Source organism: Thamnophis sirtalis, unplaced genomic scaffold, assembly GCF_051295495.1.
Source record: "Thamnophis sirtalis isolate CommonGarterSnake01/CBP01778 unplaced genomic scaffold, rThaSir2_p1.2 scaffold_14, whole genome shotgun sequence".
NCBI lineage: Eukaryota > Metazoa > Chordata > Lepidosauria > Squamata > Natricidae > Thamnophis > Thamnophis sirtalis.
The window spans coordinates 36,852,397-36,876,648 of NW_028261394.1; the positions used below are offsets into that span (position 1 = coordinate 36,852,397).

General features: G+C 41.4%; 1 protein-coding gene across 3 annotated transcripts; it reads left to right on the plus strand.

Annotated features, from left to right (window-relative positions):
• The first annotated feature begins 1,986 nt into the window (after nt 1–1,986).
• On the plus strand, nt 1,987–19,683 carry LOC148042784 (uncharacterized). 3 transcript variants are annotated; one of them, XM_087728786.1, is made up of 7 exons: nt 1,987–2,038; nt 4,614–4,876; nt 9,844–9,895; nt 14,679–14,866; nt 17,329–17,487; nt 18,043–18,150; nt 19,491–19,683. In XM_087728786.1, exons 2-7 carry the CDS (start codon nt 4,721–4,723, stop codon nt 19,602–19,604), a joined length of 777 nt encoding a protein of 258 aa, XP_087584912.1. In that variant the 5' UTR covers nt 1,987–2,038; nt 4,614–4,720; the 3' UTR covers nt 19,605–19,683. The 3 variants fall into 3 exon arrangements, with proteins under 3 accessions (XP_087584912.1, XP_087584914.1, XP_087584913.1); XM_087728788.1 differs by lacking the exon at nt 1,987–2,038 and adding an exon at nt 2,590–2,612; XM_087728787.1 differs by lacking the exon at nt 1,987–2,038 and adding an exon at nt 4,332–4,508.
• The last annotated feature ends 4,569 nt before the right edge of the window (nt 19,684–24,252 follow it).

A 24,252-nucleotide genomic window follows, 5' to 3' on the forward strand; every position in this document is an offset into this window, starting at 1 on the left:
TTATCATCCTTCAGTGGGGCTGGCCTTGTATACCTTTATAAGCCAAAATGAGATTGGCCTGTTTAATAGAAGTCCATCTCTATCAGAGTTAAATTGATTCTGCTGATCTGTTTAAGTAAGGGCTCTGGGCTGGACAAGACTGATTCTTTAAACCTCATGGGATCTTTTTATTTTTTATTTTTGGGTGGTAGCCGGAAATCAGTGTGGAAGAGAGCACACAAGGCATCATGACTGTGCTGTTCAAGCTCTGTGAAGAGGACAACGGGACTTTTGTGGATTGGTTGGGTCGCCCAATTCCCTGGTGATCCATCGATCTCACCTTAATAGACCAAGCAGCGATGGGACCTCCAATAAACCACTTAACGTCATGAATATCTTCATTTTGTTTTCTGTTGATTTCAGAAGGATTTTTTTAAAAAACATTGTCCAGTATTGGAGAGGTTGGGAAGCCTGATGAATAAAGTATGAACACAATTAATACACACACACACACACAAATACCCAAAAGAAAGTTGAGAAGCCAAGCAATAAAAGAAAAAAAAAGAAAAATAACTAAAGAAACAACAGTCAGAAAAGATAGAGCAAAAAGGGCAGCAAACTCAATGGTTCTACCACAAAACCGCGGACGACAAAATCGCGGTCGACGAAAGCGCGTATGTGACGTCATCACAGCGCGACGAAAAAGATCGAAAAATGTAAAAATAAAGCTAAAACCTTCCCCTAACCCCCCCAAACCTAAACCTAACCCTAACCCTTAACCTAACCCTAAACCTAACCCTAAACCTAACGCTTAACGTAACGAAAAACCTAACGCTAACCCTTAACCTAACGCTAAACGTAACGCTAATGCTCTAACCCTAACCCTAACCCTTAACCTAACTCTAACCCTAACCCTTAACCTAACCCTTACCTTTATGTGAATCGGCTTGCTGTAATTTAATTTTTATTTCAATTTTTCGATCTTTTTCGTCGCGTTGTGATGACGTCACATACGCAATTTCGTCGACCGCGCTTTTGTGGAACGCGCTTTTGATGGGTCACGAACTCAATTGTCCCTCCACCCTCTTCTATATTACTAAATTCCTTCTGCCCCTTATCCAGTCCTTTTTCAGAAGTCTTCGTTTCACTTTTTTTCCATGTCCATCAAAAAATCCAGAAAGTTTCCAGTATTTAGTCTTTCGTCCCTGTCCAAATAGATCAGTGGTGCCAACTCTTCCAGTTCTGGCATTTTCCCAATCCATTCTTCCGTGGCAGGTGATTCAGTATTTCTCCATCCTTGTGCATCTCATTTAGGCAAATCTACTTATATGCTTGTACCTGATGTGGTAAAGGCCATGTGAGCAATGAGCTGCCTAGGGAAAGATCAGGTCAGGGAGGACGTAGCAGATAGGGTTTTTTTCTTCTCTGGTCCACTTTGAAGGGCTGACAGGTTCTAAGGCAGTGTTTCTCAACCTTGGCAACTTGAAGATGTCCGGACTTCAACTCCCAGAATTCCCCAGCCAGCATTCGCTGGCTGGGGAATTCTGGGAGTTGAAGTCCGGACATCTTCAAGTTACCAAGGTTGAGAAATACTGTTCTAAGGTGATCCAGTTCCTTGGTGACACTTCCCAGTGGAAGAGGTTAAGGCTATGTAAAGAGTAGATGTGCCAGAATTCCTAGGTTCAGGCAAGCTGTAGCCTCTTATTTAATCCTTTTTGAGTTGGAGTTCCAGAAATCCAGAACTCACCATTTCACTTTTTTTCATTTCCAGAAAAAAAAGTCTATAAAGTTTCCAGACTTTTATAAGAATACCATATTTTTCAGAGTATAAAATGCTCCAAAGTATAAAAGAAGAAGAAAAAATCTGCCTCCCAGCAATTTGCCTCCTTGCCTCCCCCCCACGCCGATCGCGTTTACCTCTTTTTATAAGAAAAAAAAATGATCCTAGAGCTGCAGGAAATGGCTAGAGGGGTCGCCAGTGTTACTTCCTGGATTTTCCAGAGGGGTGGGGCACGGAGGTTGGAGGACTGCTCAAAATGGTGGGGAAAGAAACTTTCTGGTAAGTGTGCTGGGTTTTTTTTCTTTTATTTTTTTAATGCATTTTAAAATAATGTAGGTTTTTAAAAATGTGCAGCTACTGTTTTTTTTATTCAAAACAATATGTGATGTGCCATGGAAAAATCATTAAAAAAAAACCTGAAAGAACAAAAGGGTATTTTTTAGGGTATTTTCCTGACCAAAACTATAATTGTTTCTGCATGACACCCTTAATCAGAAATAGCCAACTACACTTCATTCTAAATAGTTTTATTTCCTTTATTGTATGTCATTACTCAAGTCCAAAAACTGAGTTAATTGGATAAACCCAGCTCCACAATTTACTAAATATACAGTTACAGGAATTTCATGTATAGTATGCTGTCTCTTAGGGTTTATTGAACATAGGAGAATAATATGAGAGGGATTTGATGTAAAATAAGCTCTTTTAATGAATTCAAAATCAACGCAGCAGACAAGACATGGGAGTGAACATAATACACACTTTAACAATATTTTTTTTTCTTTTAGTCATCAAATATTGCAGCAAGTGTGTCAGTAATAATAGCAAGACAGGCATAGGATTTTCCAGCCAGGTGAATTTTACTTTTTTATGGTTTTGATGTTGTATTTAATTTTATCTGTATTAGAAACTTATGAAGGCTGTGCAACATTTTGAGGTGATATAGAGTATGTAAAGGCATGAATACAAGTAGAACCTCTGGTCACAACCATAATTCGTTCCATAACTTTGATCGCAAACTGATTTGGTCATGAATCAAACCTAATTTTGGAAATTTGGTGCTTACAAAAAAAAAATGGTGCAGAAGGGGAAATCAGCAGCGGGGAGAATGTGAATATTTTGGTCAGAAGCGTTCGTGACCAGAGGTTCTACTGTATAACATCTTCACTTAAGACTTAAGATTCACTTAAGATATAACATCTTCACTTAAGATTCACTTAAGAACTGTGGCAAGAAAGGTGGTATAGTGACCAAAGTTACAATGGCATTGAAAAAAGTGACTGATGACCATTTTTCACACTTAGCAACCATTTTCACACTTAGCGACCGTTGCAGCATCCTCATGGTCACGCGATCAAAATTTTGATGTTTGGCAACAGATTCGTATTTATGATGGTTTCAGTGTCCTGAGGTCATAAAATCACCTTTTGACAAAGTCAAATGGGGAAACCAGATTCACTTATGTTACTAATTTATCAGCTGCATTTATTCACTTAAGAACTGTGGCAAGAAAGGTGATATAGTGACCAAAGTTACAATGGCATTGAAAAAAGTGACTGATGATCATTTTTCACACTTAGCGACCATTTTCACACTTAGCGACCGTTGCAGCATCCTCATGGTCATGTGATCAAAATTCGGATGTTTGGCAACAGTTACAATTTATATTTGTAAATTGTAGTTACGTTGAAATAAAAAAAACCCATTACAATACTATTTTTGCGTTATATGAAAATTTTTGTTGCTCCGTATAAAATTTTTAATCAAACCCCCCTCCCCCCCCCCGGTCAAAGGTGTCCCTCTTTACCAATCTGAAAATCTGGTCACCTTAGTCTTTGCTACAACACTGGACCTAGAGGAAGAAGACAACACAGTAAGCTTTGAACCAGGCAGTAGAAGCTGGCTGAGGAACTCTGGGAGTTGAAGTCCTCAAGTCTTAAAGTTGCCAAGGTTGGAGACCACTGATTTACAGGACCATCCTGTTCCTAAATTCATCACTGGAAAAAGGGGAGATCTTTTTATTTTTGAGGTGGAAGAGGAGGCAAGTGTGGTCACCTCATGACAGCTGCTGTGTTGCAATATTTTGGGGGAGGTCTTATTTTGGGGAGAGGGCATATTTTAGCGCATCAGCTCAAAAGCCCGTTTGGGCTTATTATCCAGGGAGGTCTTATTTTCAGGGGAAGAGGGTACCTAGGATTGTACCAGTGGTGGGTTTCAAAAAATTTTCGGACCTACTCTGTGGGTGTGGCCTCCTTTGTGGGAGTAGCTTGCCAGCCATGTGACCTGGTGGGAGTGGCTTGCCGGCCATGTGTTTTCTTTCCCTCTCTCTCTCTCTCTCTCTCTCTCTCTCTCTCTCTCTCTCTCCTTCCTTTTGTCTCTGTCCCTTTTTCCTTTTTTTCTTTCATCTCTCTCTCACTTTTTCTTTCTTTTTTCTTTTTTCTTTTTTCTTTTTTCTTTTTTCTTTTTTCTTTTTTCTTTTTTCTTTTTTCTTTTTTCTTTTTTCTTTTTTTATTTCTTTATTTCTTTCTCTCTCTCTCTCTCTCTGTGTGTGTGTGTGTGTGTGTGTGTGTGTGTGTGTGAGTGGTGGGTTTCAAAGAACTGCTGACCTTTCTGATCAACAAGCTCAGCGTCTTAGCCACTGAGCCATTTAGCCACCGAACCGTACTGAGCCATGGTAGAGGATACTATTAAATCATGCACAAATTTTGCTGGGCAGTAGCTTATCTTCCTGAATGTTCCTTCAGTTATTGTAAGCAGTGCTGTTTTCTGTAATTACTAAGTAAGATTGTAGTGATCCAACCAGAATCACTTGGAGTTGTTAGCAAATATTTAAATAAATGTTTTTTTTTCTCAGACAATGGGTGTTGCCTGTTCCTTATAATGTTACCTCCCACTGTGAGAAGAGGCATTTGAAGCAAACATTTGAAGAAGTTGGAAGCAGAAACTGCAGGTCCGAAAGAGATGGCAGAGCCAGTTGATTTCTGCGTTTTCAGCGTGCTGGTGACAGGATCCGATCGGGGGATCGGCCTGGGTCTGGTGAAGAGGTTTCTGGAGCTCCCTTCTCCACCCAAATGGGTCTTTGCTACAACCCTGGACCTGGAGGGAGAAGACAACAAGGTAAGAATGAGTTAGCACAGGATGGCTCGGGAATAGTGGTTCAGGATTTGAACTGAGGCTGAAGTTTAGCAATAGCAATAGCAGTAGACTTATATACCGCTTCATAGGGCTTTCAGCCCTCTCTAAGCGGTTTACAGAGAGTCAGCATATTGCCCCCAACAATCTGGGTCCTCATTTTACCCACCTCGGAAGGATGGAAGGTTGAGTCAACCCTGAGCTGGTCAGATTTGAACCGCTGAACTGCTGATCTAGCAGTAGCCTGCAGTGCTGCATTTAACCACTGCGCCACCTTGGCTCAAGTTGAATTAAGACTGAACGTCAAGCTTGCATTCTGAGCCCTCCAGGAATATTGCAACCCACATACAATGACTCACCAATTATATTCTTCTTTTTTTGCAGCAAGGAATGCTAAGCAAAGTACACTTTGAGTTCATTTTATTTATAGAAGTAGTATATAGAATAATGGTTGGAAGGGACGTTGGAGATTTTCTAATCTAACCCGCTGCTTAGGCAGGAAACCCTACACCACTTCAGACAAATGGCTATCCAACATCTTCTTAAAGACTTCCAGGGGGAAGAAGGCGGGGCTTAGCAGTGAGAAGACGGAGTTTCAGGCTATTCCTGAAATTCCCCTATTCCGAAGGATTTTTGGACGGGTCATTGGACCCTAGCTGTCCCGGAGACGACAGTGAAAGGTGAGAGGAGACCAAGTGACCTCAGAGACGTTCACAAAGTCTCTGGGGGGGCTTGGAATTAACCCCTCCTGCCAATTCCTTTTTGGATTAGCTGTATGCTAACTGAAACTGCAGGTTGCCCCTAAGAATGGTAGAAGTGATTTCATCTGGTAAGCTGATTTTATTATTCAAAGAGAGACGGTCCGCACTAAAATTTAAGCTAATTGAAACCAAAGAACAGAAGAACTTAGCGGTGAATTGGTCTTTTTTTAAAAGTATTTATGGCCGGTGGTTACTTTATTTCTTAAACGCTTCAAGGAATTCTTCGACATTCCCCCCCTTGACTCTTTCTAAGTGGGTTGTAAAGCTAACCTTCTACTAATTAGCTCTTCACGATCTGATACTTTTATTGCTTGGCTGTGTCAGTCTAAGATCAGATAAGATCGCACAGCCTCTTTAAGCAAGGAAAGGAAAAGAGAACCAGGTTGTCCTCAGCAGAGGAAAATATGTAAATGTAACAAAGGTTAGAGGGGAGGGAAGGAGGACAGTAGGGAAGTCAGGATGGAGAGGAGAAAGGAGAGGAATAGGAAAGGCAGAAGAAGGGGGGAAGGATAAAGAGGAGGAAGAGAAAGAAGAGAAGGAAAAGAAGGTGGGAAGAAAGAAGGAGAGAAGAAAGAGAAGAAACTGGGGGAGGAAGGAGGGAGGGAAGAAGAGAGGGTAGTAAAGAGGGAAAGAGGGAGGGAAAGAAAGAGAGAAGGAGTGTTGAAAGTAAGGAAGGAAGGAGGGAGGAAAGGAGGGAGATTAAGAGAAAAGAAAGGAGGAGGGAAAGAGGAAGGGAAGGAGGGAAGGTATGTGAGAAGGAGGGGGGGATCGAGGGAGGGAAAGGAGGGGGGAGGAAAGGAGGAAAGGAGAAAAGAAAGGAGGGAAGGCAGGGGAGAAGGAAGTAAGGGGGGAGGGAAGAAAAGGGTATGGAAAAGAAAGAAATGAGGGAAGAGAAGAGGGAGGGAAGGAATAAGATACCTAACCTTTGATGTTTATATGATTTGATAGTATGGGAATATCTCGAAATGTAGTTGTATTGTTTTTTACAAGTTATGGATGTTGTATTTTCGTTTTACCAATAAAATCTTACTACAAATTAAAAAAAAAAGATCGCACAGCTTCCAGCGTGTTTTTATTTGCAAAAAACCTTAGAGTTTCTAACTGCGACACAAGATGGCGTCGAATTATATTCCTAAGGGCTCACTTCGAATTCTTCTTTCCGCATTTCGAAAGCTGTTTGATTCATTTCAAAAATTTGAAAAAAAATTGGATTACTTGACTTTAAAATATGAAGGAAAAGGTGAGAACGTTGAATGTCTGAATGTTCCTGAAATACAAATGAAAAATGTGAGAAATGATGTCTGGTCTATCTCAGAGGAAGAAAGGAATGCCATGCTGGAAAGGGGGGGAGCTATAAAGAAGATTCATTTTAAGAGACAGAGCGCAGGAGAAATGAAAACTCTTGAGAATTAAAGTCAATTTGAAAAGTTTTACAAGCCTGGGACAACATTATTATCTCATCAGTGACACTCTGAGCAAAAAGGTGCGAAGATATCCCTGTTTGGACTTGCTTATAAAAACATTTGGTAAATTTATTCAACGAATGGCAATAGGATTGAGAAGATTTTGCTATTGGAGAGACATAGGCTGACAGATGGAAGAATATAACTTAAAATTAGCTAAATCTAATTACTCTTATTTGTAATAGATATAGCTGAATAATAATTGATATTGATAGTAATGTATATAATGTGGAGTTGATATGATAAATAATAATTGGATATGAGAAAGGAAGGTTGGAAATACTTTTGGGCTACACATAAAGGTTATTAATCACAATAATTATCACTACTAAAAAATAAAATAAAATATATACAGTTAAATGTTAATTAATATGGGGAAAATGTTATGATATACGATACAACTACATAAAGAAGGGAGAATGATAATAAATTATATTGCATGGAAGATGGAATTCTTGGTATTAAATATTATGGATGTTCAGTTAAAATAGGATATGAGGATTTGATGTCAATAGAGGATTTTACAAACAAGTAAATGAAATGTCAGCATGTAGTTATGAATTAACTTTTTGGCATAGTTAAGGTTGAAAGATGTTTAAATAACTGTAGTTAACTAGAAGTGGAGGTATAATGATGTCAATATGGTAAACATTTGAGTTAAGATATTTGAATTAATATGAATTAATGGAAGAGATGCACCAAAACGTATTGTAACCAGCTGATATACTTTTTTTTAATATAATATATACCTGTGTTTTTTTTTCTTTTTTTTCTTTTTTCTTTTTTCCTCCCTGCCTTGTCTTTTGTTCTTTTTGCCTTCTTTGTTTTTGTCTTTTTTGTTTTTGTTTTTGTTCTTTGTTTTGATTTTTTCTTTTCCCACTGGCGTGGGCATGTATTATTTAAGATTATTATTATTATCAATATTTTCAAATAATAATTACAGTCAAATGAAAATGGATATATGACAATGGTGATATGTATGAATATCTGAGTTAAAATACTTGAGTTAATATGAGTTATGTTTGTTGACTGTGGAGGAGATGTACCAAAGTTTATTTGTGACTGACTGATACATTTTCTATAACATGTAAAGAAAGATATTGTACTTGTTTTAAATTGAAATAAAAAAAAATGATTAAAAAAAAAAAAGACTTCCAGTGTTGTAGTATTTACAACTTCTGGAGGCAAGTTGTTCCACTGCTCGATTGTTCTAACTGTCAGGAAATTTCTCCTTAGTTCTTGGTTGCTTCTCTCCTATTTGAAGCATATCTTCAAATAAAATTAGAAAGCATTCCTTTGTCTTAAATACTATTCACTTTTTCTTTTATGTTTTAACTCTTTTTATGCCTGTATAATCAGCATTGCTTTCCCTACCCCACCCGTTCTGGATAGAAATATTTTCTTTCTTCAACCAAAAGTATTTTTAAAAAGCAACGCCATTCCAAGCAGAGGAATAAAATAAGCAGGGGAAGTAAAATAAATTACTGTAAGGCATAATGCAAGAGATAAGTGAGACAGTGAAAAGACTACGTAATGAAATTCTGAGTGTTACCTTGCCAAAACTTGCTAATATTTATCTGGCCAATTAGAACCAAAACAGCCCATTAATAGAAAGCCATGTGATCTGCTCACATTTTTGTTGTGGCCTGTTGGCCACCAGCCCTTCCAACAGCCAATCGGAGGAAGAGGTGGTGTGGGAGTCAGGGTTAGCATCAAGGCAACCTGAGAGCTCCAAGGGGGAAGAGGAAATGGAACTGGCAGAGAGAGAGAGAGACAGAGGCAGAGCCTGGGCCATCCATCAACTCTCAGATGGAGAGTCAACAGCCCCCAGGTCTGGAGGTGGCTGATGAAGAAGAGGAAGAACAGCTAGGTCCAATAACTGATGCACGGCTGCGCAGAAGGCAGAGGAGAGGAGAACAGTGGAAATCTATGGGCCGGTCCTTGGGAAGGAAGAGCCACTGCTGCTAGCAAAGCCCCACTGTAGCTCTGGGGATAAAAGGCAGGGGACAGAGATGAATAGATGTCATGGACAACTATTCATCTTCCAAACAGATGGACGTTAGCTTGCAAGAGAAACTTTTTGCTGGGACTGCTGGCATTCCTAATAAAAGAATCTTTATTCACTTCAGAGGGTTTGTCGTGCTTGGGGGAGCTGGGTCAGAACAATTTTGTTTTTTAGGAATACAATGCATAAAAGCAGGGTATTTAGGTGTTGTTGGCAAGGAGGGTTTACAAGGATAAAAAACAATATAGGTGTCCTGAATTTTGTTGATGTTATATTCCAAATCTTCCCATTGTCTCAAAAGAGGCAGGGATTATAATGATGAGCTATTCACCAAGATTTACACCTATATTGAAACCAAAACGTTAAAAAAATGGGTTCCTATGTTAATTAGCTTTGTTTATCTTCAGCAATGGTGTGGCTGGACGGACTTGAATCTTACAGTGAGAGGCTCCACTTAAAAAGCTTTCAACCTGCAATAGAGTTGTAGAGGGTTTTGTGGGGAGCAATACATGGTTGGGTTATGTTGAATGGACTAAGATACTAAGCTGCATTGAGCCTTAATTTAGTTTCTTTTGTTTTGATCAGTCAGAGATGTTGCACATCTAATGACAGAGAAATCACACACTATTCCTGCTTTTGAGATTGTCTTCTCTGGCATCCAGCTCATATCATTATCTGTGAATGTTAACTTGCAGAAAAATCTAAGATCTCCTTTTTCTCCAGGAGCTGAGGGCATTGGCTTGCAAACATCCGAATCTGGTGGTGTTGCAATTAGGTAAGTTTCAAGGGCCATGTGGAAACGAAGCAAATTTGGTACTATGGGAATGCCCAGAGTTACTATATCTAGGTTATCCTCGGAACTAACCAAACATGTAACATCATTGGTTGTGTTCCTGTAAGTCCACTTCCCACAGAGAAAAGAATTTATGATAACTTACATGCCTCCACATCTAAGAACAACTTTTCACAGAGAATGTTTTGAATAAATACAGTGATATGTATTTGTGGCTCCAGAGCATGCTGCAACTTTGGTGTTGAAAGACATTACACCTACAGATATGGTCAAATGATTAGTCAATAAATTTAGTTGTTGTTGGTTGTGGTTAGTTTTGAGATGGAGTAGAGTGTTGTGTAACCCTCAGTTAAAAATAGACAAACTGATCCTACTTTCAAGAGGTAAAGCTCCTCCATTTATGGGCATCTGACATAAGGTAACATCTACATATCTCTGCTTTGAGAAGGGAAGGAGATTATACCTAGCAGTCTTTGTCAAAATTAGCAGATTTAAGATAGAGAATAGAATAGAATAGAATTCTTTATTGGCCAAGTGTAATCGGACACACAAGGAATTTGTCTGTGGTGCAGATGCTCTCAGTGTGCATAAAGAAAAATAAAATAGAATACATTCATCAAGAATCATGAGTGATAGTCATAGGTTACTAATACACAATCAAATCATACTAGGAAACAAATAAAACAATATAAATTGTAAAGATACAAGCAACATGGTTATAGTTATAAGTGGGAAGAGATACGTAGTAGGAAAGAAGGGAAAAATAATAGTAATACTGTCTTAGAAGGTAATATGATAGTGTTGTGGGAATTAGTTGTTTAGCAGAGTGAACTTCAACTCCCAGAACTGAACTCCAAACTGTTCCAACAGTCAGTAAACTGATGGAATCATTTTTCAGCCCTGGTGAGTTGCCGCTGATTATGTATCAGGCAAACTTTATATTAGTTCAAAGAGCTCAGGAAGATATCATGTTTATCTTTGTATTTTATTACTGATTCAATTTCTACAGCTGCCTGTCTCAATGCAATTGACTCGCTCCTCGAGTTGGTAGCCGAGCTGGCAGTTGAGTTCCCCAGGCTTATGGTCCTGGGGGATTTCAATTTGCCTACGCTCGGTGAACACTCGGATGGGGCGCAGGAGTTCATGGCTTCCATGACAGCCATGGGCTTGACCCAGATAATCCGAGGCCCAACTCACTCTGCGGGTCACACGCTCGACCTCGTATTCCTCTCGGAGCAGTGGACTTGTGATCTTGGTCTGAGGGGTAATGAGATCATACCCCTGTCGTGGTCAGACCACTGCCTACTGAGGCTTGACTTCCGAAGACCAAACCCCCACTGTAGGGAGGAGGAACCGACCAAGTGGTTCCGCCCCAGGCGACTTATGGACCCTTTGAGGTTCCAGACGGAGCTTGGGGTTATTCCTGATGCTCTCGCCCACAGTCCGGTAGAGACTCTGGCTGCCGCCTGGCATTCGGCAGCATCGGAGACCCTCGACCGGATTGCGCCACTACGGCCCCTCCGAGGCGGCGGATCCCGGAGGCCTCCTTGGTTCACCGAGGAGCTCCGGGAGAGGAAGCGCCGGAGGAGACGCCTAGAGCACTTGTGGAGGTCCGATAAATCCGAACCGAACCGAGCACTCTTAACAACCTGCACCAAGGATTACATCAGGGCACTTAGGGCAGCAAAGAGATCTTATATTGCCACCTTGGTTGCGTCCGCCGAGTCTCGCCCAGCCGCCCTGTTTAGGATAACCCGCTCCCTCTTAAATAAGAGGGACACGGGGGACCCCTTGCAGGGTAGGGCTGAGGATTATGCCCAGTTCTTGGCGGACAAAGTTGCTCGGTTTCGGTCGGATTTGGACTCCACCTTTGCAGAGCCAGCAGAGGCACGAGAGGATGATTTGGTTGACCATCGCTGGGTTGAGTTTCAGGATGTTACTTCCGGGGACGTGGACAAGGCCATGAGGGCTGTGAGTGCCTCCACCTGCGTACTGGACCCGTGTCCCTCCTGGCTGGTTGCTAATAGCAGGGAGGTGACACGGAGCTGGATCCAAGCGGTTATTACCGCCTCGCTTCGGGAGGGGCACTTCCCCGCCGCACTTAAAACGGCGGTGGTGAGACCCCTCCTGAAGAAACCATCTTTGGATCCAGCCGTACTTAACAACTATCGTCCAGTCTCCAACCTCCCCTTTATTGGGAAGGTTGTTGAGAAGGTGGTGGCCTACCAGCTCCAGCGGTCCTTGGAGGAAGCCGATTACCTGGACCCCTTCCAGTCCGGCTTCAGACCTGGTTACAGCACAGAAACCGCTTTGGTCGCATTGACCGATGATCTCTGGAGAGCCAGGGATGGAGGCCATGCCTCCATCTTGGTTCTCCTCGACCTCTCGGCGGCTTTCGATACCATCGACCATGGTATCCTTCTGCGACGACTGCGGGAGGTGGGGGTGGGAGGCACTGTTTTACAGTGGTTCTCCTCCTACCTCTCGGACAGGTCGCAGTCGGTGTTGGTCGGGGGTCAGAGATCGACCACGAGGCCCCTATCATATGGGGTGCCGCAGGGGTCGGTCCTGTCCCCCGTACTATTTAACATCTACATGAAACCGCTGGGCGAGATCATTCGGAGGCACGGGATAAGATACCACCAATATGCGGACGATACGCAGCTGTATCTGTCCACCCCGTGCCAACTCAATGAAGCGGTGGACGTGATGAACCGGGGTCTTGAAGCCGTTAGGGACTGGATGCGGGCTAACAAGCTTGTACTCAACCCAGAAAAGACCGAGTGGCTGTTGTGTTTCCCTCCCAAAAATTTGGCTAGTGTTCCATCGATCAGGCTGGGGGGTCAAAATTTACACCCCTCAGACAGGGTTCGCAACTTGGGAGTCCTCCTGGATCCACAGCTGACTTTTGATCACCACCTGTCGGCTGTGACCAGGGGGGCATTTGCCCAGGTTCGCCTGGTGCGCCAGTTGCGACCCTACCTGAATCGGGAGGCTCTCACAACAGTCACTCGCGCCCTCGTGACCTCTAGGCTGGAATACTGCAACGTGCTCTACATGGGGCTGCCCTTGAAGAGCATTCGGCGGCTTCAGCTAGTCCAGAATGCGGCCGCGCGAGTGATCGTGGGTGCACCTCGGTTCGCCCACATAACACCTATCCTCCGCGAGCTGCACTGGCTACCTGTTGGCCTCCGTGTGCACTTCAAGGTGCTTCTTACTACCTATAAAGCCCTTCATGGTAGTGGATCTGCGTACTTGGGAGACCGCCTTCTGCCAATTACCTCCTCCCGACCCATAAGATCCCACAGATTAGGCCTCCTCCGAGTGCCATCTGCCAGCCAGTGTCGGCTGGCAACTACGCGGAGGAGAGCCTTTTCTGTAGCAGCTCCGACCCTCTGGAACGATCTCCCCGTGGGGATTCGTACCCTCACCACCCTTCAGACCTTCCGCACAGCCCTCAAGATCTGGCTATCCCGCCAGGCCTGGGGGTAAAGACCATAGTTTGCCCCCGCCCGAATGTTGAATGAATGTTGTTTGATCTTAACTACACACTGTATTTTTATGTTATTGTATGTCTTCCCCTCCCATAAGTTGTTAGCCGCCCTGAGTCCCCCCAGGGAAAAGGGCGGCCTATAAATAAACACAACTGAACAACTGAGTTATTGGTCTGGGTTTGAGTGTTGTAGAAACAGCTGTGAGTTTATACAATAGATTTTGATTATACAGCCATGACTTGGGTATAATGTGTAAAGATTGTCGGTCAAGTGCCAAAGAAATCAGGTAGTTCAAATGAATATAGAGATTTATTGCAAACTTAAGCTCTATATAAGAACCTGAATCAGAGGTGGGTTCCTACCAGTTCGCACCTATTCGGTAGAACCGGTTCGTCAAATCTACCAAACCGGTTAGAAGAGGTTCCACCAGTGGACCTGGAAAGCAGGCCACACCTACAGAAGAGGTTCCAAAAATTTTTGAAACCCACCACTGGTCCTTGGATATGATTATTCTACACTATCATGCTCATATTTATAAAACTCAGTGCCTCTGTGAAAGGTAAGGATGGCTACTGCATTTGTGGTGCAATCAGAACATTGCGTGTCTTGAAGTTGTTTTAACGCAAACCAAAGATGCCTTTTAAAAAACAAGTTTGCATCATATTCTTATGCATGCCAGTGCTGTGTGTGAGGTAATTTAAGGTGGTTCTGACAAGTGTCGTCGGCATCTTCATATCTCATCACATCGGTGGCAAGCCACTCCCATCCGGTCACATGGGGAGCAAGCCACTCCCACAAAGGAGGCCACACCCACAGAGTAGGTTCGAACAATTTTTGAAACCCACCACTGACCTGAACCATTAACAGCCCAAACAAATTGGCTATAGATAAGAGCCACAAAAATTCAAAGTGGGCTGGACTTAGATCTCTTGTGGGCTTGAAGGAATTCATGTCCGATGATGAGTTTGATCCCTGCCTTGGGTTCAGCCTGGTCATCTCCTATACCGTCTGAGTTGAACTGACTTTAGTCCTATGTGGGACTTAGTTCAAGGCCGTGTGACTAAGCAACTTGTGTGATCATAAAAGTTCTTGCTTTTATGCTCCGCCTTCCTAGATACCTGCTGACACTCTCCATCCCTGGGGATGAAGCTGTCAGGCTGGTATTCCATAAGACGGTTAGTTGCACAAAGACCTGTGGTTTCAGTTAACTCTTCCCTTGCAATTCTGAAACTCCGTGTTGCGGGTGTTGAAATAAAATGGATTTTCTTTAGATGTTACTAATCTTGAAAGCATCCAAGCGGCTCAGAAAGAAGTGGAACAGTATACTGGAGAAAGTGGGCTGACCATCCTATACAACAATGCTGGTATCTGGGTCTTCAACAATCTGCAAACAGAAAATATGAAGGACATGATAGGAGTTTATTCTGTCAATACCATTGGCCCACTGCTGATGAGTCAGGTTCGTCTATTTATTTATTTATTTCTATTTATTTGGTTTGTCATACATGTACAAGGTAATAGGTATAAGTACAAACATGGGCATGAACAATAGAAATGAGTACAAATAAATGGGGACAGTAGGACAGGGACAGTAGGCACGCTGGTGCGCTTGTACACGCCCCCTTACAGACCGCTTAGGAATGGGGTGAGGTCCACAGTAGACAATTTGAGGTTGATAGTAATAGCAATAGCAGTTAGACTTATATACCGCTTCATAGGGCTTTCAGACCTCTCTAAGCGGTTTACAGAGTCAGTATATTGCCCCCAACAACAATCCGGGTCCTCATTTTACCCACCTCGGAAGGATGGAAGGCTGAGTCAACCCTGAGCCGGTGAGATTTGAACAGCCGAACTGCAGAACTTTAGTCAGCTGAAGTAGCCTGCAGTGCTGCATTTAACCACTGCGCCACCTCGGCGGGGTGGTGTTTGAGGATGTAACAATGGAGTCAGGAAGAGCATTCCAGGCATTGGCCACTCTGTGGCTGAAGTTGTATTTTCTGCATTTGAATTTGGAGCGGTTTACTTTATCCATGTATTATTATTTTTTAAAATATATTTTTGTTTTATTTTCAAAACAAACATACAAATCCTCCTTCTTTACATATTGTAGAAAGTGCATTAGTTGGTTACAAAAGGCTTTCGTGCATCTCTTCCACCGTCATCAAATATAATTCATATTAATTCTAATAACTTAACTCGGATATTTATTATATTACCATCTTCATACCTCCACTTTTATTTGACTATGATTATTTAAACGTCCTTCATCATAAAATATACCAAGATTTAATACATAACCACATACTGGCATTTACTTATTTATAAAAGCCTCCATCAACATTAAATCCTCATATCCTATTCTAGCTAAACATCCATGTATTATTGAGGTTGAAGCTGAAGTAGTTGTTGACAGGTAGGACGTTGTAGCAGACAATTTTGTGTACTATGCTTAGGTCAGAATGTAGGCAGCGTACTTCCACGTTGTCCAAGCCTAAAATTTTGAGCCTGGTAGCATAAGGGATTCTATTGTGAGCAGAGGAGTGGAGGACTCTTCTCGTGAAGTACCTCTGGACTCACTCAATTGCTTTAATGTCCAATATACAGTGTGGATTCCAGGGAAATGAGCTGTATTCGAGAATTGGTCTGGCAAAGGATTTATATGTCCTATTTTGCAGTACAATGTTACCAGAGAACTTCACAAAATTAGGTTAACAACTCTTAATGCCTTTTTGGCAATGCTGTTACAGTGAGCTCTGGGGCTTAGATCGTTTGAGGTGATTACTCCTAGGTCCTTGACAGACGAGGTGGTATCCGCCCTGTTTGTATTTGGTGTTCTGATTTATCAACAAAATATATTTCAACGTAAGGAAGATTGATTGATTTAAAGAAAAATGATAGAGCTGTTGAATTCAGTATAACTGGGGAGCAGGATAATACTGAAATGGCCAAGAAAAAGAAGTAGAAATCGTATATTGATTTGGGAGCAGGTTGAGGCATGAGGGGTAAGCTGCTCCCTTTTAGGGATCGTTGGGACATAGCAGTTTTCCTGGGTGTTCTCAGGTCAGGGTACCTGTCAAACCTGATGGGAGGAGGATGGTGTCAGCACCTCTCCATTAATTAATTAGGAAAGAAAGACCACAAGACTTCATGTGTGGAAATCAAGTGTACTTTTACTAATTATAAATGATTAAAGGCATAGCGAAGCGAAGTCTGATTATTTAAGCGCGAAAGCAATTGATATATAGAATAGCCCATTCCCGACCCCTTGGCATCACAGTTCCAGTCCAATCATAATTCTTCCAAGTGTCAGGTGTGAGATAACTTCAAAAGGCATCACAAAGATGGAATGTCGGTGCCGTTAGTCCTGGCGGGAAACACCCACGCATGCGTAGTCCGATCAGCCGGTGAACTCCAGAACCTTCCTCCAGCACAATGAGTAACCCCTCCCAAATACCATGCCCTCCCTCCCCGTTTCATGGCAGCCGAAGCGACAGCAAAGCAGAGACTGACAGATGGTGAATTCCTAAGTGGGGGTGGGGGGAGGCTATGGAATGCATGAGGGCCTTCTGTTGCCAGCGCAGGGAGTTTTTCCCAAAACAACAGAACTGAACTCAATGGCTTGAACTATGGAATGTGGGTGGCCCAGAGGGAAAAGGTATTTTTTTAAAAATTAACCTATATGAGTTTTTGCGGGGAAATCCCAGAACTGACTTTGCTTCTCCTGTGCCAAATGGTTCTTTCAATAAAGCTACACTCTCGGTCTTCCTAAAGAGCCGGGAGTTTCTTTTGTTGAGTGTGCCCAATGGGGCGGTTGACCTTAAGTCGATGAAGGTCCCCCTGGAGAAGGAGACAGAAGACCTTTCCCTGTCGTTGCCCAGTTCCTTTCCCTAGACTCATTTTCTCTTTTCTTCTCTCGACAAGGCATTCCTACCCCTGCTGAAGAAGGCAGCCCGGAGAAGCCCATGTCAAGGGCTGAGCATCAGCAAGGCAGCGATTATTAACATGTCCAGCAGTGCAGGCTCAATTGAACTTATGACTTATTGGGACCAATATCCAGTAACTGGATACCGCTGCTCTAAGGTACCAATTTGCCTGCAGATAGTGGGACCTCCCTTTCCATGCCTGAGTGCATCTGTCCATGCTTGTGTGCTTTTCTAACCAATTGCTGAGATGCATCACTGTTCGGCAACTGTGTGGTGTCCCAGTTCTAGATCAGCAATGTTTTAGTCTCCGGTCCCCTAATTATCTTTGTTACTCTTCTCTGCACTTTTTCTAGAGCCTCAACATCCTTTTAACAACTTTCTAGAGTCTCAACATCTTTTTAACATCTTTCTAGAGTCTCAACATCCTTTTAACATCTTTCTAGAGTCTCAACATCTTTTAAACATCTTTCTTGAGTCTCAACATCCTTTTAACATCTTTCTAGAGTCTCAACATCCTTTTAACATCTTTCTAGAGTCTCAACATCCTTTTAACATCTTTCTAGAGTCTCAACATCTTTTAAACATCTTTCTAGAGTCTTCAACATCTTTTAAACATCTTTCTAGAGTCTCAACATCTTTTTTACATTCTTCCTTTTTTTCTTCTTCAATGCATTTCCCCCCTTATAGTTCTCTTTTTTAAAAACCCATTCAGGCTGCTCTGAACATGCTCACCAAATGCCAGTCTCGTGAATATACAGCCGATGGGATTATGAGTGTCGCCATCCATCCTGGCTCAGTTTCAACTTATCACGAAACAGCTGTAAGTGTCGGATGTGGGGAAAGATATAAAGTATTCTTATATATTCAGACATCTATCAATCCACATAGATAAACACTTTCAAAAACATATGAATTACTGAAAGTTTTAGTATTTTGATTAATTGGCTTGTTAGTCCTTTGTTTGTGCTGGTGTAAAAATAGATATGTCAAATATTTCTGTTGAATTAGGCATAAAGACAAGGAATGGGAGTTTTAACAGAATAAACAGAATAATGTTGCCTCCCTGAAAGTTAAAATCCATTTCCTCTTAAAAGGAAATCTGCTAAATCTCAGCCTCCCCTCTTTGAATTTCTTCCATCTTGAGCTACTGGTGATTCTTTCTATGTACAGAGCAGGAAATGAGGTGCTTATATATGAAATGACAATGACTCAGTCCATCTTATATGTCAAGGTTAACCCATTTATTTTGGAAATCATAACGGGGAGATTCATATATTAAAGCAAACAATAAGAGTTCTTCTTTATAAGTATTAGAAATAATTTTGAAATAGAATAGAATAAGGATAGAATAAGGATAGGGTAGGGTAGGGTAAGGTAGAGTAGATTAGAATAGAATAAGGGTATGGTAGTAAAATAGAATAGAATAGAATAAGGGTAGGATAGTAGAATAGAATAGAATAGAATAGAATAAGGGTAGGGTAGTAGAATAGAATAGAATAAGGGTAGAATAGAATAGAATAGAATAGAATAGAATAGAATAAGGGTGGAGTAGTAGAATAGAGTAGAATAGAATAGAATAAGGGTGGAGTAGTAGAATAGAGTAGAATAGAATAGAATAAGGGTGGAGTAGTAGAATAGAATAGAATAGAATAAGGGTAGGGTAGTAGAATAGAATAGAATAGAATAAGGGTAGGGTAGTAGAATGGAATGGAATGGAATAGAATAGAATAGAATAGAATAGAATGGCTTTGGAGGTCTTCAAGTCCAACCCCCTGCTTAGCCAGGAAACCCTACACCACTTCAGACAAATAGTTATCCAATCTTTTCTTTAAAACCTCCAGTGTGTTGGAGCATTCACAACTCTGGAGGCAAGTTGTTCCACTGATTAATTGTTCTTACTGTCAGGAAATCTCTCCTTAGTTCTAAATCCAGATTTAGGGGTTTTTATGATGCTTTGTGTCATCACTCATCACATGGTCTGTGCTCATTTACCTTTATAAGCCAAAATGAGATGGGCCTGTTTAATGCAAATCCATCTCTGTTAGCATTGAACATTTATGGTCAAGAGATTGAAATGCATTCTGCTGATCTGCTTAGGGGAGGGTTCTGGGTTTGGCAGGGTTGATTCTCTAAATTTCATGGGATCCTTTTTCATGGCAGCTGACAGTGAGCGTGGAAGAGAGCACGCAAGGCATCATGACTGTGCTGTCCAAGCTCTGTGAAGAGGACAACGGGACCTTTGTGGATTGGTTGGGTCAACCAATTCCCTGGTGATCCATTGGTCTTAATATCATCGACTCATCATGGAACAAGAACAACAGAGCTTCAAATAAACCTCTGAATGCCATGAAAATATTAGTTTTGTTTTCTGCTTCTTTCAGAAGATTTGTTTAAAAATATTGATCAATATTGGGCAGGTTAGGAAGATTGACTCCAATCTTCAATCTGCTATGGGGTCTCACCATAACACTAGCACTTAGACTTATGCAGTAGAAACTCTGGTCTTGACCATAATTTGTTCCATAACTTTGGTCGCAACCCGATTTGGTCCTGACCTGAACCTAACCAAAATTTGGCACTTACAAAAAAAATTAGAAAAGGGGAAATCGACCGTGTTTGATCGCTACCCAAGTATGTGTTTGGATTCAAAAATTTTGTGAATTTTTTTTATCAGAACTCAATTTGGTCGTGGTCAGAAGCATTCATGACTAGAGGTTCTACTGTATACCGCTTCATAGTGTTTTACAGCCCTCTTTAAGCAGTTTACAGAGTCAGCATATTGCCCTCAACAATCTGAGCCTCTTTTTACCAACCTCAGAAGGATGGAAGGCTGAGTCAACCTTGAGCCAGTTAGGATTGAACTCCTGCATTGAGCAGTAATTTAGCCTGCAAAACTGCACTAGACATCCCACTTTCGGCGGGACAGTCCCGATTTCTAACAATTTGTCCTGCGCCCCGCGGTGTTTTTAAAAAATCCCGATTTTGGCTTCATGTTGAAAGTGCAGTGGATTTACTTAAGAAATCCTAACCGAGGCAAGACAAAAGATACTCTGTCTAACCCCTCTCTATGTCTCAGTACTTTCATTGAAGATATTAAAACGTGAAAGCAAGAAAACGGACCCCCGCCCCTTTTACTTCCTTTTATAAGAAAAGATGACCCAGTATGATAGAGCTCCAGGAAATACTTTGGCTAGAGAAGTAGCAACTGTTCCTTCCTGGATTTCCCGGAGGGGAGGGGCACGGAGGTTGGAAGTCGGCTCGTGTGGGAAAAATGGTGGCAAGGTTTCTTTGAAAAATATTTCCCTGGGACTAATTTCACCATTTTAATTTGCTCAGTTCTTTGTATTAACATCTACATCATTCTGGATTGACTTGGAGTGCTTCTTAAAGGCAAGCACAGAGAAAGAGTCACTGAAATGTATCATTTTAAAGATCAGAAAGAACAGCAAACCCTTCTCAGAGTCAAAATTATAGCATACGGAAAGAAGAAGAAACTTTTCCAAATCTTTGATGGAAATGGCACCAAACTGAGCAGTAAAAGGCACCGAAATGGAGCTGCGCACTGCACAAAGTTGTTCAGGGGTTCTTTTCAGCATGGGGGTGGGGGGAACCCTGGTCCTTTCATTCCCCATAGCACCTGAGGCACAGGAAAAAGGGGGCATTTTCCTTCTGCCTTTCCCTCTTGCTAAATATTTTTAAAGAAAAGTTTAGAGTCTTAAAATGGATGTAAAAAAAGGTTCTTCCCTTTTTAATATAAATGATGATAGTCTATAAAGATTAATAGGTATGAACAGAATTATATGTTATTTATCACAGCAAGATGAAAAGTAGGGTTGGTTAAACTGATTGCTTTATTCAAAGAAAATAACATATCTATTTTAGTTTCCACATGGAAACCACTTTTAAATTTTGTCCTTGCGGTGGAAAAAATGAAATTGTGATTTTGGTTTTCCTGATTAGATAGTTTGTTGTTATAGAATTGTGTAGTATATATTATTGTGTAAAAGTAAAAAGTTGAGGTTGTAATGTTATTATCTTCTACTGTGCTAAAAAAGAGTCAGAAGTCAATGCCTCCCCCCAGTTTTCCCCTTCTACCACACACTTTCTCCTTTTTCCCTTTTTCCACTCTTAATTTCCCCTTATTTTCCTTTTTTTGTCTTTTATATTCTGATAAACTAATAAAAATAATTAAGCAGGCGAGAAAGATGAAAAGTAAATGTGATTAAAGTTCACTTTTCATCTTCCTCCACCATCAGTGCCTTTCCCTCTCACTTTGGCCTTTTCTAGTGGAGCAAAAATAATATTTCTGTCAAAGCTTCCTTCCCAGAGGAGAACTCCCAGAATGCCAAGAGATGGGCATTAAAGCCAACCCAAAAAAGAAAGACCCTATCCCAGAAATCTTGCTTCAAGCCAAATTTCCCCCCATTTCCCACATTACACGAAAAAAACCCTCTTCCGTGTCTTCCTACTAAATGAGAGCCTTTTGGTGTAGTAGTGAAAGGGCTGGCCTACACACCAAGGGAAGATGAGTTCGAGTCCTGCTTTTGGGCCAGTCGTTCTCTCTCAGCCCAACCCACCCCACAGGGTTGTTGTTATGTGGAAAATATTAAAAGGAAGATTAGGTATGTTTTCCGCCTTTCAGTTATTTGTAAAAATAAGACAGGTGGGATAAAAATCTAAGAAATAATAAAAATAAAAATAAATGAACCATGGACCATTTATTCTATCAGAACATCTTATTCCTACTCAATTCAATTGGATTATTCCTTCATGAGGCTTGAAGGTAGCATTAACTAAAAAGTCCCGATTTTTTTAAATATTTAATCAAGACCCCCCCCCCCCCGGTCAATGGTGTCCCTCTTTACCAATGTTAAAATCTGGTCACCTTAGTAAAGTTAGTATCTCATTTGTAGTATTAATCATGCCATATGTCAGGCTAGTATTGTGGTCTATTTATTTCAACTAGCTTTTCAGAACATATTCTTTAAACATACCCCTATAATATGTGTATGTGTGTATATATGTATATATATATTTAGTGTCACAATCCCTGGTAGGCCCCAATTATGGGAGGAAGCTAACAGCTTCCATTATCTGTCAGTCGGCTCGTCACAAGAGTCCATCACGACAGAAACCCAATATTTTTTACTGTTGCCTTTGTTACACATTTTGTGTTATATTTGTGCTGATAAATAAATAAAGGGAGACTAGTATAGATCTATTTCAAGCTATTTAGCTCTCATCAGCCAGCCATACCCTTACTGGGATTCGAACCTGTGCTATATTACATCTTAGGCAAACGTCTTAGCCATTAAGCCACAAGTTCTCCTCCTTATCAGCTGAAGCCAGGGAAGAAGGTATATATTTAGTGTCACAACCCCTGGTAAGCCCCAATTGTGGGAGGAAGCTAACAGCTTCCATTAGCTGTCAATCGGCTCGTCACAAGAGTCCATCACGACAGAAACCCAATATTTTTTACTGTTGCCTTTGTTGCCATATATGTGTGTGTGTGTGTGTGTGTGTGTACACACACACACACACACACACACACACACACACACACACACAAGAGATAAATCTTGCGTAGCTTCCAGTAATATTGAACTGCAAAATAGGGCATACAAAACTTTTGCTAGACCAATTCTCAAATACAGCTCATCAGTCTGGAACCCGCACTGCATAACAGACATGAATGCAATCGAACGAGTCCAGGGGTATTTCACGAGAAGAGTCCTCCGTTCCTCTGCTTGCAACAGAATCCCTTATGGCTTTGAAATTTTGAGCTTAGACAACTTAGAACTTTGCCGTCTTCAATCTGACCTAAGGGTAGTACATAAAATTATCTCCTACAATGTCCTACCTGTCAATGACTACTTCAGCTTCAACCACAAGAGCACACAATAGATACAAACTTAAGATAAACCGCTCCAAACTCGACTGCAGAAAATAAGACCTCAGCAACAGAGCGGTCAACGCCTGGAATGCTCTACCTGACTCTGTGGTTTCTTCCCCAAACCCCCAAAACTTTAACCTTATACTGTCTTCTGTTGACCTCACCCCATTCCTAAGAGGTCTTTAAGGAAGGGGCATGCGTAAGTGCACCATCCCTGTTTGATTCAACCCCATTGATTTGTATCTATTTCATAAGAGCAAAGGTGGCGCAGTGGTTAGGGTGCAGTACTGCAGGCCACTTCAGCTGACTGTTATCTGCAGTTCAGCGGTTCAAATCTCACCGGCTCAAGGTTGACTCAGCCTTCCATCCTTCCGACGTGGGTGAAATGAGGACCCAGACTGGAGGGGGCAATATGCTGACTCTGTAAATCGCTTAGAGAGGGCTGAAAGCCCTATGAAGCGGTATATAAGTCTAACTGCTATTGCTATTGCTATTCATGTATTCATAATCATGTCTATACTTATATCTGTTATCTAATTCATACTTGATGTAATACATAGATAAATAAATAAAAAGAAGCAACATCAAGCCTACTTTTCAACAGTTAAAAACACATTCTGCCTTTTCTCTCTTCTCTATATTGCAAACTCCCTTCTGCCCCCTTTCAATCCTTTTTTCAGTTTTCATATCAAGAACTCAACATTTCAGGGTTTTTTTCCATTTCCAGAAAAAACTCCACAAAGTTTCCTATTTTTAAAAATAAATAAATAAAGGTAGTTATAGTTTCGTCCCTGTCCAAATAGGTGAGTGGAATTCTCCAGAGGAATTATTGAGTATGACATCTGCACCTTTATAAGTGTCTGGTTTGGTTCTGCAACCCAATAAGACAGACCGAGACTTCAGAGGATAATTAGAACTGCAGAAAAAACAATTACTGCCAACCTGCCTTCCACTGAGGACCTGTACACTGCACGAGTCAAAAAGAGGGCTGTGAAAATATCTACAGACCCTTCACATCCTGGACATAAA